We start from the raw sequence: 14,124 nt of genomic DNA, 5'->3' as shown, positions 1-14,124 counted from the left end.
AAAGCCTTTTCCTTCCTTCTTTTACCTATCACCACCCCTCATTCCATCCATCTTGAAGAAGTGTGATGTTGGGGGGAACTGCATAGTTTGCATTTATTTTTGAAGAAGGTGCGAAAGAGAGGAAGAGAGAAAGAAAGAGAGAGAGAAAAAGAGATGGGTGGAGAGAGAGAGAGAAAGAGATGGGTGGAGAGAGAGAGAAAGAGATAGCAACGGACTGCTACAGCCTTCTAGATTTCAATTAGGATCATATAGTAGAAAAAGTACATTTCACACCTCCCGGGAGAGGGGCTCCCATACAAACGTAACATAAAATTCAGCATAATTCGGGTTGTTTTCGAACAAATCGAACCAAATTCTGCAGGTGGGAGTGTTTGGGAAGGGGAAATGTTCTGGTGAATGTTTGAAACCTCTCGCCACTTTATAAAGGGTGGCTCCCATACAAAATTTTGGTAAATTTTAAGCAAAACTCGAAAAGTGTTCAAACAATTTGAATCAAATTTAGCTGGTGCGAGTTTTGCCATGTATCCACCGGGAAGCGGGAAGGAAAGCCAATCGGATACATCACCGGGAAGCCCTATCATTCGGAACAAAGTAACGGGAGGAGGAAAGGGAAACTGAACAAATACGTCACCGGGAAGCCCGATTGTCTGAAAAGTAGAAGTAACGGGAAATGCAAAAGGAAGCTGATCGGATACGTCACCAGGAAGTCCGTTGAAACGTCGGATAATCGAGAAATGAGTATGAAATGAGGCGTGGCAACGCGCGCCGGGATCAGCTAGTTATAGTTAAAATTTAAAAAAAACATCACAAGTTAGAACTTACATTATCCTTTGTTTGTAAACAAACGCTCCATTTACGTTTTATATTTTATGTTTTACAGAGTCCGCTGAGCCACAAACGTTTTGACACAAGCTTATCGATTTCAAGTCATAAATTTATTTTACACTGTTTTTACGCATCGTGTGCCCCTCCAGTTATCCCTCCCTCCTTAACACGGCCAAATTCTCTACTTTTTCCATACCCATTCTTTCTCCCACACCGACATCATGTCACTTTTGTGCCAAATACGACAACCCTTTTGCTCGAAATATCTATCGAAAACCGTGACGTATATTTTGATTGTGCATCTCCGAAATGATTGGCGTAACCTATCGACAGTAGACTCACGAAGACCCTTGTAGAAGAGGACGAAGTTCAATCGGTCGAGCTGAGGGAAAACTTCCGGCAGTTGAAGAAGGTATTCTTCATCGTACTGTAAAAGTCAGGGATAAAAATCGATAAGAAGATCATAATATGAAAACTAATTCATAATAATCGTATCGTGCGTCAGATGCATCATTCACTTACTATCTCACCGAGGTGCAGTGTAAGGCAGCGAACTTTGTTTTCCGGAATAATGGAGATATAGTATCTGTTTGCATTCATGAACGTTAATTCTAAGTACGAAAGATGCGGTAGCCTGTCGATTCTGGAGAGACAATCGCGCGATAGCTGAAAAAGAAAATTAAAACGAGATTTTATGGCACTGGCATGGCAATCGATTACCTTCTTACCCCATATCGCAGCTGCAAACGAGTAAGTTTTGTGAAATGGTTGCAAATGAACTGAACGCTTTCTGTCATCGTCAGAACAGACCCGAATTCCAAACAGCTCAATTGTGGTGCAATCTTGAAAAGATCCTTCAATAAAACGAGAAGACGTTCGTGAAGACCAACATCTTCAAAGTCACAAGATTCCAAATCAAAACTAAAAGATTGAAGCGAGGTAAGCGCTTCACATCCGAGAAAAATCCTTGTGTCCAGATTTTTTAATCTTAGATGCTGCAAGAAAAAACCACATTGAATATGATTACGTTAGATGATTCAAGATTACGTTGGAACAGAGGGTCATACATTACTTGCTTACCTTTAGTTCACTCAGTTGCCCCAGAGATTCCAACGCCCCTAGTTCACAGTTACTTCCATATTCATTATCAAGGCCTATGATTTCTAAAGACGTCAACTTTTTACTGTTGTTCGTAATGTCTTGAACTAACGTTTTAGATAGTTGAAAGCCATCGAGTCGAAGACGCCGCAAAGAGGTGTTTCTTCGAAAAAACTCGTGGCGTCGAAAAAAATCATGTTTATATCTATTAACACTAAGTTCCGATTTTATTGACAACTCTTCTAGAAGAGGGAATGTCATTTCGCAGAAGCGGTTCAATACATTTGATTTACTGCAAGTAACATAAACTTGCTTTAACTGCACACTAAAAAATCTCCACTGCTTCAACTGGTCCTCAGACTCACAAAACATTTTCAGACGCTGCAAAGAAGGGGCAATTGTATGCCAGGGGACTGCACGTTTCCGAGCATACATGATCTCCAAGTGTTCTAACTTTCTCATAACTGGGAGCGATCCATAAAAATTGCTCATTGGTTTGGGTTCAAACCTAATCGATAAATGCTGAAGATTAGGTGCGTTCAGGAAAATCGACACTAACGAAGAATGTGATAAACAATTGTCTCTTATACGCAATGAGGAAATATCGAACATTGGCAATAATTCGTCCACAAACGTAGAGCACTTTTCAGTGTCTTTGAGTTTAAGGTGGCGATATTTTCGGTTTCCTTGGAGCAAATCTTTGTCCCACGGAAATGTTGGCACTAGCTTCACACGATCCATTTGCCGCTCCGAAAATGCCAAAGCCGACCATCGTCGGCACACCAGGGACGCGTCGTTCAGGTCACCCGCCTCAAGGTGGTCAAATATCATCTCCAACACCTACAAAAAACAAATTCGTTTTGAGCAACTTTACCCTACAAACCACAAATTAGAAACATTCACTTCGTTTGGTAGATCATTGATCGTCGGATGCTCCATGATTATCGCAGAAATTATCGGTCGCGTCGGTACTTTAGCACTTAGTCGAACGTAAACGTAAACAAGTCTGGTGAGCGCGCTTTTTCCGTATCGAGTGACTTGGCAGCTGTCAGCCCACTGTTGACAGTCGTATTGCTCCGCAGCTGTTGAATCCACACAGGAAGATTGAACTTCGTTTTGAACGATCCGTTAAATGTCGTTTTGAGTGTGAAATCTGTTTTGATCTTAGTTAAGAAATTCTGTTAGATCATTTACTGCTTCGTCTGAATTTACCACAGCATCGATTGAAAACCATACATTTTCCGGGTATTCCGTCTTGAATGCTGCAATTGATAGCATTTACGCGGCATGAGTACGGGAAAGAGATGCCCGATATACCCTTCTCTCGCGTCGGATAAACTTTGCCTTCTACGCTTTACACGCCACTGTCAGTGTGTGCGTGTGTGCGGCTTATTGGGCCCTATTTACCCAGCACCGGTTCATTTCAGTTCTGTACGTGGAAAGAATTGAATATTGTACAGAATAAAATATACTTAGAATAGTTATTGAATTTTGCCGTTCACCAAATAATTGTTCTGATAACCGTAACTTGGATCTTGGTGATGTTAAAATAGAAATGTTCATCGGAACTTGGAAACAAAGAGCGAGAGAGCGAACATAAGAAGAGATTTTCAGAGCGAACTTGAGATTCAAAGTCAGGTTCGAACAATCAAAGTCATGCTCGAAAGTCAGATTCAGAGACAGAGACTAAGAAGTTCAGAGCCAGAAAAAGTTCATTTCAAACCAAAAAACTGTTCGATGAGGTCGTAAATTGTTTCCATAAATTTGATTGCATTAACAAGAGAAAAGAATTGATTTATCAAATGACCAATGAAAAGAGAAATAACATGTTCAAATGATCAAGAGAAACCAGCGACACAAGCAGGCGGCGGCAACAGCAGGCGCAGCAAACCCACATTTGGATCGCGGCGTGGAACAAGAGCAAACGCGCTCAAATCAGCAACCAAAAATCTCAGTGTGCTACAAGTCAAAAACACGTTGAAAAGCAAGCAAAACGGTATATTGAAACGAAACGTTCCCCGCGGGCGCACGGGGAAACCCTTCTCGTCGTCCCTCTACTACTCGCTAATCTCAGTCGAGCGATAAAAAACGGGTCCGCGCGACGCGTAGTATCAGGAATCTGGTCGTTCGTTACAAGTAGGTCTCCCTGAAAGGCGTGCCCACCGGAGCAGAGACTGGTTCCCTCTCTATGGGGCGTTGGTTGCTTGGTTGGTACGTGAAATGAAAATGGAAAAAATGTCCGACTCCGCGATGGGCGAACCCCGAGCAACTTGGCAACGGTGCGCGCTCTAGTTTAGCAGGAAAATGGTACAGGCAAATGTTTGCTTTGCCTGCCTGCTGTCGCTCAACTTGGGCCATCGGGACAGCCATCTGTCCGTGCCCCGGATTGACGTCAGCAGCGCCTGGCCAGCCCTGTGTGGAATCGCATCTTTTCCTTCGTTTCCTTCAATGAGAGATAGGTCAACCATAGAAGGTCATGGACAGTAAAAAGGAGATTAACTTTGCATGCCGTTGCTACCCCGTAACCGTACCTAAGAAAGTTTCAACAAAGGTGATCAAACAAAGTGCGTATTTAACCAAAATTGTCCAGGTATGTCTCCGAGAGAGGATGTCGAAAATCGATCGGTCCGCAAATCGATGACAAATCTCCAAATGGGAAATCGCATCGCATTCTCTGTTTCCGACGTGAGGGAAAGAGGTAAAACCATTGGTGCAGAAGGGCGAGCGAGCGAGAGAGAGCGGTCGGTGGGATCAAAAGTTTCGATCCCAGCTCTACAATTTGAACTCTATAGTAGCCATTTTTGTTCAGAAAATGCCACAGAAAAGGTCCAAGCGGACACACGCACACGAACGAGGCGCGAGTAAGGTTGCTCTGTGTGCGTAGCTTAGTTTCTTTGTATGAGAGCGATTCGGTGTAAGCTCAGAGAGAACGAGACTCACGAAGGAAAAAGAGAAAGGAGGGACAGCATAAATGGGAGTTAATCAAACGGACAAAGTTCCTTCGAAACATCAGTGAAATTCAGTAACGTTTTGTCCAAAGCCCAAGTGTTGAAAGTGATAGAAATTATGCGATGTAAATGGCAAACTATTCGACACCTGTTCCCCATTCATTTACCATTCTCACCATTCTGCCTGAAAAAGAGGCCACCGTTTTTCGATGCGAATGAATGCTCTCGCAAAGCGGCAGCGAGACGATGAACTTCGAACGGACACATGCATTTTCCCCTGCATTCAACCACACTAACATCATCTCAGCAGGCACAGGGGCCGCCCGAGCAATCTAAACAATCATTGAACTTACGCATAGTGTATCTAACGGAGCATCATTATTCACACCCTTTGGGCCCGGGGTCACGCAAGTTATGCTAAACAAATACGTGAAATGGTTTATGGTGATGATTTCCACCCGTCTCTCCAACAAAGCATACGGCACGCACGCAGCACATGTGCCAACATAACGTCCTCTTTCAGCCGCGCAGTATCTTGAAATGTATGTATGTCGACGACGAACCCCGGACGCAGGATGAGCAAATAATGTGGCCCATGATTATATGACGTTCCCCGCCGATGGCAAATATTATGTCCACACCGTGACAATGATGCTTATGTTCCGCAACACGCAACAGCAGGCCTACCGAAAAGTAGGCCGCCCGTGCTCTGTAAACCGTGAAAATGCCTGCCCTTTAACGAACGATATGAGATTCCTGTACTTGATGATTGCGCTAGAATGAGATTATTAAATTATGATTATTACCATTGGGCCTGACCTGACCTTGAGACGCATTTCGGTCTTTCTTTCCGATTTCCTCTAGATCCCATAGCTTAGCTGATAGAACTCCTCGAAGCCCGTTGCCCCGAACGGCGGAACCATGAGCGATCCCGAAGATCTAGAAGACGGAGAAATTGAGGATGACGAAGACGATGAGGTGCAGCCGATAGATCCGCCGCTGGCCCAACCGTCACCCAGTGACTATAAAGAAGACGTTGAGAAACCCACCCAACCAGACAATGATCGACGTGGCGGTGACCGATTACAATCACCCGGCCCATCTCACGGCCCGACCCGGGATCACCATTCGCCGGCAAGCGGCGCCAAACCCAACCAAGGCCGCTCCAAACCGGGCCCGGTTGTGGACGATTGGGGGGCAAAAGTGGAGAGTGCGATCGCGAACGCACTGAAGAAGGATGGCGTGCAGCCGCCGATGCCGTCGGCTGCGATCGGTCACAACGATGAAGAAGATATGCCCGGCGGCGGTGGCGGCCACGCTGGTAGTGGCGGTGGCGGCATCAGCAGCAGTAGAAAATCGAGAAAGCGTAAAAAAGCATCACGAGCAGGTGGTTCTGGCGGTGGTGGTGGCGGAGGAGGTGGTGGAAGTGCTGGTGGAGGAGATCATCAACCCAGCAGCAAACACCAACGGCTTGACGACGGTGAGCCGGACGGGGAAGAAAGGGGCGAAATGGACCTGGAGTACGAAATGCTCAATATGCGAGGCGGAAGCCCCCAGGCTGGAGGTGCGCCGGAAGTATTGGTGTCCGCCGACTCCGAAGCCGACACTCAGTACTCATCCGATGGGTCGTCGTCGGTACGTCGGGGTGATCGGGACCGGGCACGCGATCGAGAGCGGGAGCGGAATCGAGAGCGGGATCGGGAGCAGAGGGTGGCGGATCGGGAACGGGAGCGAGAGCGAGAATACAATCGCAACAAGCGGAAACAGCAGAAGCAACAGGGAAGACAGAGGAGTCGGAAGGAAGCGGGACGGGACAGTCGGAAGCGGAAGCGCGACGATTCGGATGTAAGTAACGGCCGGACTGGCGTTCGGACTTTTATTGACCGGCTCTTTCCGTTATCGCAGGACGAAAAATATCGCCCGACGGGCCCGCGCAAGATGGAACTGTGCAAGTTCTACCTGATGGACTGCTGTGCGAAGCGGGAAAAGTGTCTCTACATGCACAAGGATTTCCCGTGCAAGTACTACTACCTGGGCATGAAGTGCAAGGAGCGCGAAAAGTGCCACTTCAGCCACGGCGAACCGCTGACGAACGATCTGCGGCTCATCCTGCTGAAGCACCTGGAGACGGCACCGCAAGAGATTCTGGGCGACTTCCAGCGCATCAACCGCGAGACGGCGATCGGACTACTGAACACGACCCACCGGAAGCTCTTGGAACGGTACGGCCGGCAGGACCCAGCTAGCGATGGTGGTGGTGGTGGTGACGTCAAGATACCCTCCCTGCTGGATTCGTTGAGCTCACCGCACGGGGTGGGCAATTCGAGGCAGCACCGCAGTAAGAATTCCCGATGGCGCGAGAGGCCGGATCATGAAGACCCGACGACGCCCGACCGCGAGGAGGACGATGTGAAGGCGCACGATGGTGAGCCGCTAAGTTTGCACCACCTGACGAGCGTCATAACGGCCACTCAGATTAACGACCTCGAGCAGATGGGCATTCGGACGTTGGACGAAATCAGCCAGCTGACGGTGGCGCAGCTTAACGATCTGGGGCTAAGCATAACGCAGATTCACGATCTGCAAGTGAAGGCACTGAGTGTGAAGAAGTTCCGCAATGCCGGTGGGCAAGCGCCGTCGGGGGGCATGGATCGCGAAGGGGACAGGAGTTCGCTGGATCGTTCGTTGGGGACAGCCGGTGCAAAGGATCTCGATATGCGGATCCTTCCGGGGTTAGAAGTACCCCCGAAGACGGTCGAGTCCGCTACCAGCGAGCACGTTACTGGCGCTGGTGGTAACAAGGATGTGGACATGAGAATTCTTCCTCCGATCGATCGGTTAGAGTCGCAAAGCGAATCTCAGGCGGAGGACAGCAGCGCCACTAGTAAACCGCTGATTCCGCCCAGTCTGCTCCTCAAGCCACCGACCGTGGACTACTCCCAGTACATCAAAGACTCCAACCTGGACGAGGACGATCTGAACGCAACCGACACGGGCTGTTTGATCAGCAACGACCCGGAAGACGAAGATGACGAAGATGACGACGACGACGACGACGAGAACCATCTCAAGATCAACATCGAAGAGGATGAGGAGGACGCGAAGAAGGAGCTGGAGGACGAGAACGAGGACGGTCAAAAGCAGCGTGATGGTGCCCAGGCGGCGAACGAGGAGAGCGGTATGCTGTTGCCGCCACTTGTTCCGCCCAAGATCGATTACGCCCAAGGCCTGGGGGATTTCCTACTCTACGGAAGTCTTGACAAGTCCGCGGCGAAGAAAGTTTCCCCACCGCGTTCCGAAAGTTCCCCGGTCACGGCTTCCTCGAAGGATGAAAATGGTTCCACTCTCACCGACCTCAACGCCGACGAGGTCTGGACACCGTCCATGTCGTTGGATAGCGATCGATCCACAACGATCGCCCCGGCTCCGGCGCCGAAGCCAAAGCCGACCGCTAGGGCGCCGATCAACAAACGGCGAATAACGAGTGGACCTCCTTCGATATACGATCGGGACGATTCGGATAGCGTTTCGTCACCAGATGGTCCTCGTTCGCCCGTTTCGGGTGGCTTGGCTTACGGTCGCTCTGATCGGCCCCTTCCGTTGGATCTAAATGACGACGAGGCGAGCGAGTACGGTGCCGACGGGTTGCGGTCACGTAACTTGGGATTCCCGTTCAAGCCCATGATGGGCAACTACGTCCCGGCGACGGAGATCGATGGTTCGATCGGTTCGCACGCTACGATCCAGTATAAGGTAGGTGCACCAGGACCACCCGACTTGTCGAAACCTCTGCTTAAACCCTCTGCTTGGCCTTTCGCAGGTGTACGTGGTTGACATACCGAAGCCCAACTTCAAAGCCCTCCGACGCTCGATGCAACGGCCCATGGGCACGAGGGATCCGCGACTGCGCCGGCTGTTCGGTCTGCACAGTGACGAGGAGGACGCGAAAGATTCCCACGACGACGGAGACTCCACCGAAGGGATCAAGTCACCGGACGCGAGTTCTATTTCTTCCCCCCTCTACGGTGTTCCGCCGCACCCGGCGTCCCTTCCTCCTGCGCCACACTCTTCCATGCCACCACAAATCGTGCCAAGCGCCCCACGAGTTGATCCTCGGAAGCGACATGCCGAGGCCAAACAATTGGCTCAGCAGCAGCAGCAGCAACAATCGGATGGCGGGACGGCACCCTTCGGTAACCTTCCGCCACCGATCCCCAACAGTGCCCCGACGACCCAGATGGACGTGCAAACGATCCTGCAAAAGTCCGCCTGGTACAAGGAGCTGGGCACGAAGCACAAGATCATGGTCAACCAGCAGCTGGCCATCCTGTCGACGGAGATGAAAAAGTACCACAGCTCGGACCGTTCGACGGAGCGGCTCAGCGAGTTCATGAAGTTCCTCGGCACCAACAGCATGCTGCAGCACATCCTGACCTGCCTGAACGTGTACGTCGACCACACGGTCGCGTTCTGCGAGGTGGCCGTAGTGCCGAACCTGCCACCGCCAAGCTTCCTACCGAACGTGCCGCCGCCGTCCCTCGCGGTCGGGGGTACAGCGGTTCCCGTGCACTTTCCGCCGCCCATCAACGTTCAGCCGCTGTTGAACGTTCCACCTCCGAGCGCCATGTCGGGCGGGCCACCACCCCCCTACCTGAACATTAACGGTTCCCCGGGCGGCGGTAACGGTAACAATCCGCCACGGTTCGGGCCACCGATGCCGGCTGAACCGGGATCGAACGCACTTCCGCCGGGCCTGCTCGGTATAGCGCCCAACATGCCGTTCGAACAGTTCCTTGCGATGGGCAACATTAACAACAAGGGTGGTCCGGACCACGGCGGAGGAGGAGGCAACATAATTCCCCCGTGGACACAGGGCAACCCGAACAACAACAGTATGCGGAACATGCGCAACAACAATCGCATCGGGCAAAACTTCCGCAACAACAACGATCGGTGGAACAACAATGGCGGCGGCGGCGGCGGTGGTCCAGGGATGATGGGCGGAGGCCAAGGCAACAATGGTAACAACCGGCGCAACAACAATCGGCGGATGGATCGGAAAAAGTGAAAGACTCCAGTGCAAAACTCATCGTGATCGCGCAGAGAAGGAACCCGGTCGTTTTGGTTCATCACGGTGCTGGCCAATTGATTGTACAGATAGTAGACCGGGGGAAAGGGGGCTTAATCCTGACAGCGATAGGCAAACTATAAATGGGAGCGGAGGACCCAGGACGCCAAGAATACGGCTTCCGTTAGAATGATAAGCGAAACTCTGTCTCTACTCAAGCGTGAAGGCGAACTTGCGGCTCGGCCACCGACCGACAGTCGGCGCATTCACTCACATTACTGTTTCACAATTACAACACTAGACTGATGAAGACTAATGGTAACATATCGCCGTCTGGGTATGTTAACATGATGTGACCGCAAATTATGTTGGCGTAAAAAATGCTTTTTATGTACATTATAATTGATGGATCGTTCTATTAAATTAAATAAATCCTAGCCATGAAAAGGATTGATTGATTGTAAAATAAAATAACAATTATGTCGGTTAATGCGCATAGTTTGCGCTGGCCCATTGCTTTGTGATGAGATGATGGACAGGCGCGTTAAATAAAATGTATTTATTTGAAAGCAACATCGATTTCTTTGCACTTTATGAAGCCGTTTGTGGGTCTGCGAGAGCTTTTGTAAGGCTTCGGAGCACTGGCACACGATAATGCTGAACACGTGGACCACTCCTGGGGGAGGATATTACTCGGTGTGCGTGGCATCGATTCCGCTTCTAGGCTGATTAGAAGCTGGCGGACATACAGGCCGTCGCAACATAAACCGGGCAAACTTATTTACCCGCGACACAAACACTTGGAACATTATCAATAGGAAGTCTAATCAATTTTCTTTCGTGGTGTTGTCGTGTTGATAACCGCTGTTACGCGCTGTTCGATAAATGACACACCAACTGGGTGGTGATCGAAACGATGACCCGAGTGTGAAATGCGTCGCAAGCATAATGCAACCTGAAACTGCTGCCATCGCTGAAGCAGCGTTTGGCAGAAGGCTTTCGGCAAGAAGCAATTAACATTTCCCCCCGGTCGGAATAATTGTTTTCACTCTCCAAGCGTTCTATAAAATTTCGTTTTATTAAACAAAACATGGTTAAGAACAGTAAACAACATTTATTACTTTGTAACGACACCCATAAAACCGGGGCCACAGCTGCGGGACACAGCGTGGCAAAAGATTCTCAAAATAAAAACTGGAATGACGGAGCGGAACCCACCTGCCGTTACTCGTTCAGAGCCTTCGCAGCGAACCGTGGCAACGTGAAGGCGGCCCGGTGGACATCCGTGGTGTAGTAGCGCAGCCCAAGCCTGTCCACTTCCTCCGCGGTGAACGTTCGGCTCGGTTCCACAAACTGGGATTCCTGCGTGCACCAAAAACAACAAAAAACCAATCTGAGTTCACAGTCCACTGGGCGATCTTGATTACGCAGCGGCGGCACTTACCGGATTAAGGCTGGCGATGAAGAACCCAATCTGACCGGTCGGATACGAAGGAACGGCCGCCAGGCCGTAGGTGACCCGCGGGAAATGTTTCCGGCAGTAGTCGAGGGTGGCGCGGACGTGTGTCGCATCGAGCCAGAAGCTACCGCCCTGCGAACAGATGATTCCGTTCGGCCGGAGTGCCCGTTTGGCGAGCTCGAAGTATGACTCGCGGAACAGTGATTCGGCCGGGCCGATCGGATCACTCGAATCGGTGATGATAACGTCGAAAGCGCCCTCGTGCTGCTTCATGTACTCGAATCCGTCACCGATCGTAAGCTGCAGCTTCGGTGACTGGAACCCGCAGGCCATGAACGGAAGGAACTGCTTCGAGATCTCCACGACTCGTGCGTCAATCTCCACCTGGTGCACTTCCGTCACCGAGGGATGTTTGACCACCTCACGGGCCACACCTCCGTCGCCACCGCCAACGATCAACACGCGCTGGGGGTTCGGGTGGCAGCAGAGGGGCAGAAACGAGATCATCTCCTGGTAGGCAAACTCATCCCGCTCCGTACACTGAATGATGCCGTCCAAGATCAGCACTACGCCGTGAGATTCACTGCCCGTGGGGGAGAAAGGAACCAGAATACGATGAGCGCCACTCGCCACCTGATCCCTGCGCCAATACGCACCTTTGTACGATCTTGATGTGCTGGAACTTGGAACGCTCCTCGTGGAGCACCTTTTTCACTTTCAGCGAGAAACACTGTCCCGGCCAAAGCTCTTCCGACACTTCCCGGAACCATGTGTCCGTCGAGGGGTTCATCTTTTTCTTTGCACGGTACGAATCCGCGGGTCGACCACTTGTTGCTTTTCCCCGATCACTAAACACCAAACCAGCGAAACCGGCGAATGACAAAAACACCGACCGATTTTCTTCTGCGTTTTTTTATCACAACTTTATGTTCCACGCGGACCGTAATCAGGTGGAACGGCTCACACACATACTGGCGCGAAGCCCGGATCGAAAAGTACTTAAAGTGAGACACTTGAATAAATCTTGGACCACAAACCTTTATTTTTTGAGTGGCTGAATACATTTAAATGCAGAGAATGGAGCTTCTAATACTAATGTGAAAATTTGGCCTCTCTTGGGTTTGAGTTTATACTTTTAATTTGCCAGCTCCTAGTTGCCGCTTCCAGCAGAGAAATAATCAAACATATGAATACCGTTGAAATAGTAGAAAAGAGTTAGAATAGCGAGAGGAAATCAACAGTAATTGTTTAAAATGTCCAATTTCATTAGCATAACGCCATTCGTGGGCAATGAATTCCAAACCTCTCCAAGGGTTAAATTTAGGTGCTCGACTGCTAACGTTTGGCACAGCCCTGCCAAATGCGGTGACAGCCGGATGTCGGTGCTGCCACCACCGTTGACAGCTCGAATCGCTCTCCGCTTAACCTTTTCATCGGCAATCGTGAAGTTGACGGTACGTATCGCCGCTAGCGGAAGAGTTTAAACATGTTTAATTTCGCACTGGAGCGCATATTTTACACCCGGCATGTTGCCAATCCAATGTGGCGATGGCCAGAGAAAGATAATGTGTGAATGTGGGCCACCAGCGAATGTGGTTCGGCTCGTCGCATGTTGTGTGCGTCTTCGTGTTGCTCTGTCAGCAACCGTGTGCGTTGACAGAAGACGATACTGGTTCCTGCCCCGGACTGGACGAAGCAATCCGTTTTAACAGCAATCTGTTTCGCCTTTCAGATAAGTCGTTTCACACCCGCAGAGCCAACCGCCAGAATCCATCATGACGAACTCGAAGGGTTATCGCCGGGGAACCCGGCACATGTTCTCCCGCTCATTCCGCAAGCATGGCACCATCCCGCTGTCCACGTACATGAAGGTGTACAAATCCGGTGACTACGTCGATATCAAGGTAAGCTCGTCCGGTACGGTTTCTGATATGGGAGATGTTCAGGAGGGGCCAACGGAACATTCACCGGCGGCCCCTTAATAAACTCTCCAACAGTAAAACCGGGTTCGGCCATCTTTGCTCGAGCGCGGCGGTGCATTGTTTGTTTTCAACACTCGGTCCCCGAACCGTGTTGGAGTTCCAAGTCGCACCGCGAACAAACTGTCCCGAGCGGGAGCAGTTCCCTGTCCGGTTCCGAATTAAAATGCATGTTTTCTCCCTTCCAGGGTCACGGAGCCGTCCACAAGGGCATGCCGTACAAGGCGTACCACGGCAAGACGGGCCGCGTTTACAACGTTACGAAGCACGCACTCGGTGTGATCGTGAACAAGCGCGTCCGCGGGAAGATTCTGGCCAAGCGCATCAACGTGCGGATTGAGCACGTGCAGCCGTCGCGCTGCCGGGAGGACTTTCTGCGCCGCGTGAAAGACAACGACGTCAAGCGCAAGGAGATCAAGGAGCGCCAGCTAAAGTTCAAGGTGTCGCTGAAGCGCAAACCGGAACCGCCGCGCGTCGCCCGTGTGATCAAGAAGCCACCGACGCCCATCTTCCTCGCTCCGATTCCGTACGAGTTCATTGCCTAAGCGTGCGTTGTGCGTGCGTGAGAACTGTGTGACAGACGCGAGTGCATCCGTGTGAGGTTGGCGATCGGGATGGGAGGAGAGTGTGTACTTTAAGCGGAGATCGATACAATACAGATCGTGATGAAAATCCTAACCTCCGCGTTTGTGTTTTATGTTTACGCTAAGGAATCCTTTAGGACACACAGAACGCCACGGTTGAAAC

The 14,124-nt window shown here is 50.5% G+C and overlaps 4 protein-coding genes across 4 annotated transcripts; 2 read left to right on the top strand and 2 right to left on the bottom strand.

Moving 5' to 3' along the window:
* Positions 1 to 1,006: 1,006 nt before the first annotated feature.
* On the bottom strand, positions 1,007 to 2,924 carry LOC128277384 (uncharacterized). The gene is made up of 5 exons (XM_053015833.1): positions 2,827 to 2,924; positions 1,906 to 2,763; positions 1,554 to 1,820; positions 1,348 to 1,491; positions 1,007 to 1,252 (listed from the first exon to the last, which is right to left on the bottom strand). The coding sequence occupies exons 1-5, from the start codon at positions 2,860 to 2,862 to the stop codon at positions 1,007 to 1,009; spliced, it is 1,551 nt and encodes a 516-aa protein (XP_052871793.1). The 5' UTR covers positions 2,863 to 2,924.
* A 2,851-nt stretch (positions 2,925 to 5,775) lies between these two features.
* LOC128277581 (protein suppressor of sable) lies at positions 5,776 to 10,373 on the top strand. Its single transcript, XM_053016058.1, has 3 exons — positions 5,776 to 6,716; positions 6,777 to 8,624; positions 8,692 to 10,373. Exons 1-3 carry the CDS (start codon positions 5,793 to 5,795, stop codon positions 9,937 to 9,939), a joined length of 4,020 nt encoding a protein of 1,339 aa, XP_052872018.1. The 5' UTR covers positions 5,776 to 5,792; the 3' UTR covers positions 9,940 to 10,373.
* Positions 10,374 to 11,014: 641 nt separating this feature from the next.
* Positions 11,015 to 12,318, bottom strand: LOC128278244 (spermidine synthase). The gene is made up of 3 exons (XM_053016926.1): positions 12,055 to 12,318; positions 11,384 to 11,981; positions 11,015 to 11,301 (listed from the first exon to the last, which is right to left on the bottom strand). Exons 1-3 carry the CDS (start codon positions 12,186 to 12,188, stop codon positions 11,164 to 11,166), a joined length of 870 nt encoding a protein of 289 aa, XP_052872886.1. The 5' UTR covers positions 12,189 to 12,318; the 3' UTR covers positions 11,015 to 11,163.
* Positions 12,319 to 12,799: 481 nt separating this feature from the next.
* On the top strand, positions 12,800 to 14,059 carry LOC128277465 (60S ribosomal protein L21). Its single transcript, XM_053015919.1, has 3 exons — positions 12,800 to 12,852; positions 13,131 to 13,302; positions 13,566 to 14,059. Exons 2-3 carry the CDS (start codon positions 13,174 to 13,176, stop codon positions 13,920 to 13,922), a joined length of 486 nt encoding a protein of 161 aa, XP_052871879.1. The 5' UTR covers positions 12,800 to 12,852; positions 13,131 to 13,173; the 3' UTR covers positions 13,923 to 14,059.
* The last annotated feature ends 65 nt before the right edge of the window (positions 14,060 to 14,124 follow it).

This window comes from Anopheles cruzii, chromosome 2 (assembly GCF_943734635.1).
Source record: "Anopheles cruzii chromosome 2, idAnoCruzAS_RS32_06, whole genome shotgun sequence".
NCBI lineage: Eukaryota > Metazoa > Arthropoda > Insecta > Diptera > Culicidae > Anopheles > Anopheles cruzii.
Note: the sequence above shows the minus strand (reverse complement) of the source record. Positions and strands in the feature narration are given on the sequence as shown.

What these genes read in the sequence shown, in the direction of transcription:
- LOC128278244 (XM_053016926.1), bottom strand. Translation starts at nt 12,188, where the DNA reads ATGAACCCCTCGACGGACACATGGTTCCGGGAAGTGTCGGAAGAGCTT. An exon ending in CACATCAAGATCGTACAAAG is followed by an intron (nt 11,982 to 12,054) that starts GTGCGTATTGGC and finishes CCCCACGGGCAG; the next exon opens with TGAATCTCACGGCGTAGTGC. An exon ending in TCATCGCCAGCCTTAATCCG is followed by an intron (nt 11,302 to 11,383) that starts GTAAGTGCCGCC and finishes TGGTGCACGCAG; the next exon opens with GAATCCCAGTTTGTGGAACC.
- LOC128277384 (XM_053015833.1), bottom strand. Translation starts at nt 2,862, where the DNA reads ATGGAGCATCCGACGATCAATGATCTACCAAACGAA. An exon ending in GGCAACTGAGTGAACTAAAG is followed by an intron (nt 1,821 to 1,905) that starts GTAAGCAAGTAA and finishes TTTTTCTTGCAG; the next exon opens with CATCTAAGATTAAAAAATCT. An exon ending in GTTTGCAGCTGCGATATGGG is followed by an intron (nt 1,492 to 1,553) that starts GTAAGAAGGTAA and finishes TTTCTTTTTCAG; the next exon opens with CTATCGCGCGATTGTCTCTC.
- LOC128277581 (XM_053016058.1), top strand. Translation starts at nt 5,793, where the DNA reads ATGAGCGATCCCGAAGATCTAGAAGACGGAGAAATTGAGGATGACGAA. An exon ending in GGAAGCGCGACGATTCGGAT is followed by an intron (nt 6,717 to 6,776) that starts GTAAGTAACGGC and finishes CCGTTATCGCAG; the next exon opens with GACGAAAAATATCGCCCGAC. An exon ending in ACGCTACGATCCAGTATAAG is followed by an intron (nt 8,625 to 8,691) that starts GTAGGTGCACCA and finishes GGCCTTTCGCAG; the next exon opens with GTGTACGTGGTTGACATACC.
- LOC128277465 (XM_053015919.1), top strand. Translation starts at nt 13,174, where the DNA reads ATGACGAACTCGAAGGGTTATCGCCGGGGAACCCGGCACATGTTCTCC. An exon ending in GTGACTACGTCGATATCAAG is followed by an intron (nt 13,303 to 13,565) that starts GTAAGCTCGTCC and finishes TCTCCCTTCCAG; the next exon opens with GGTCACGGAGCCGTCCACAA.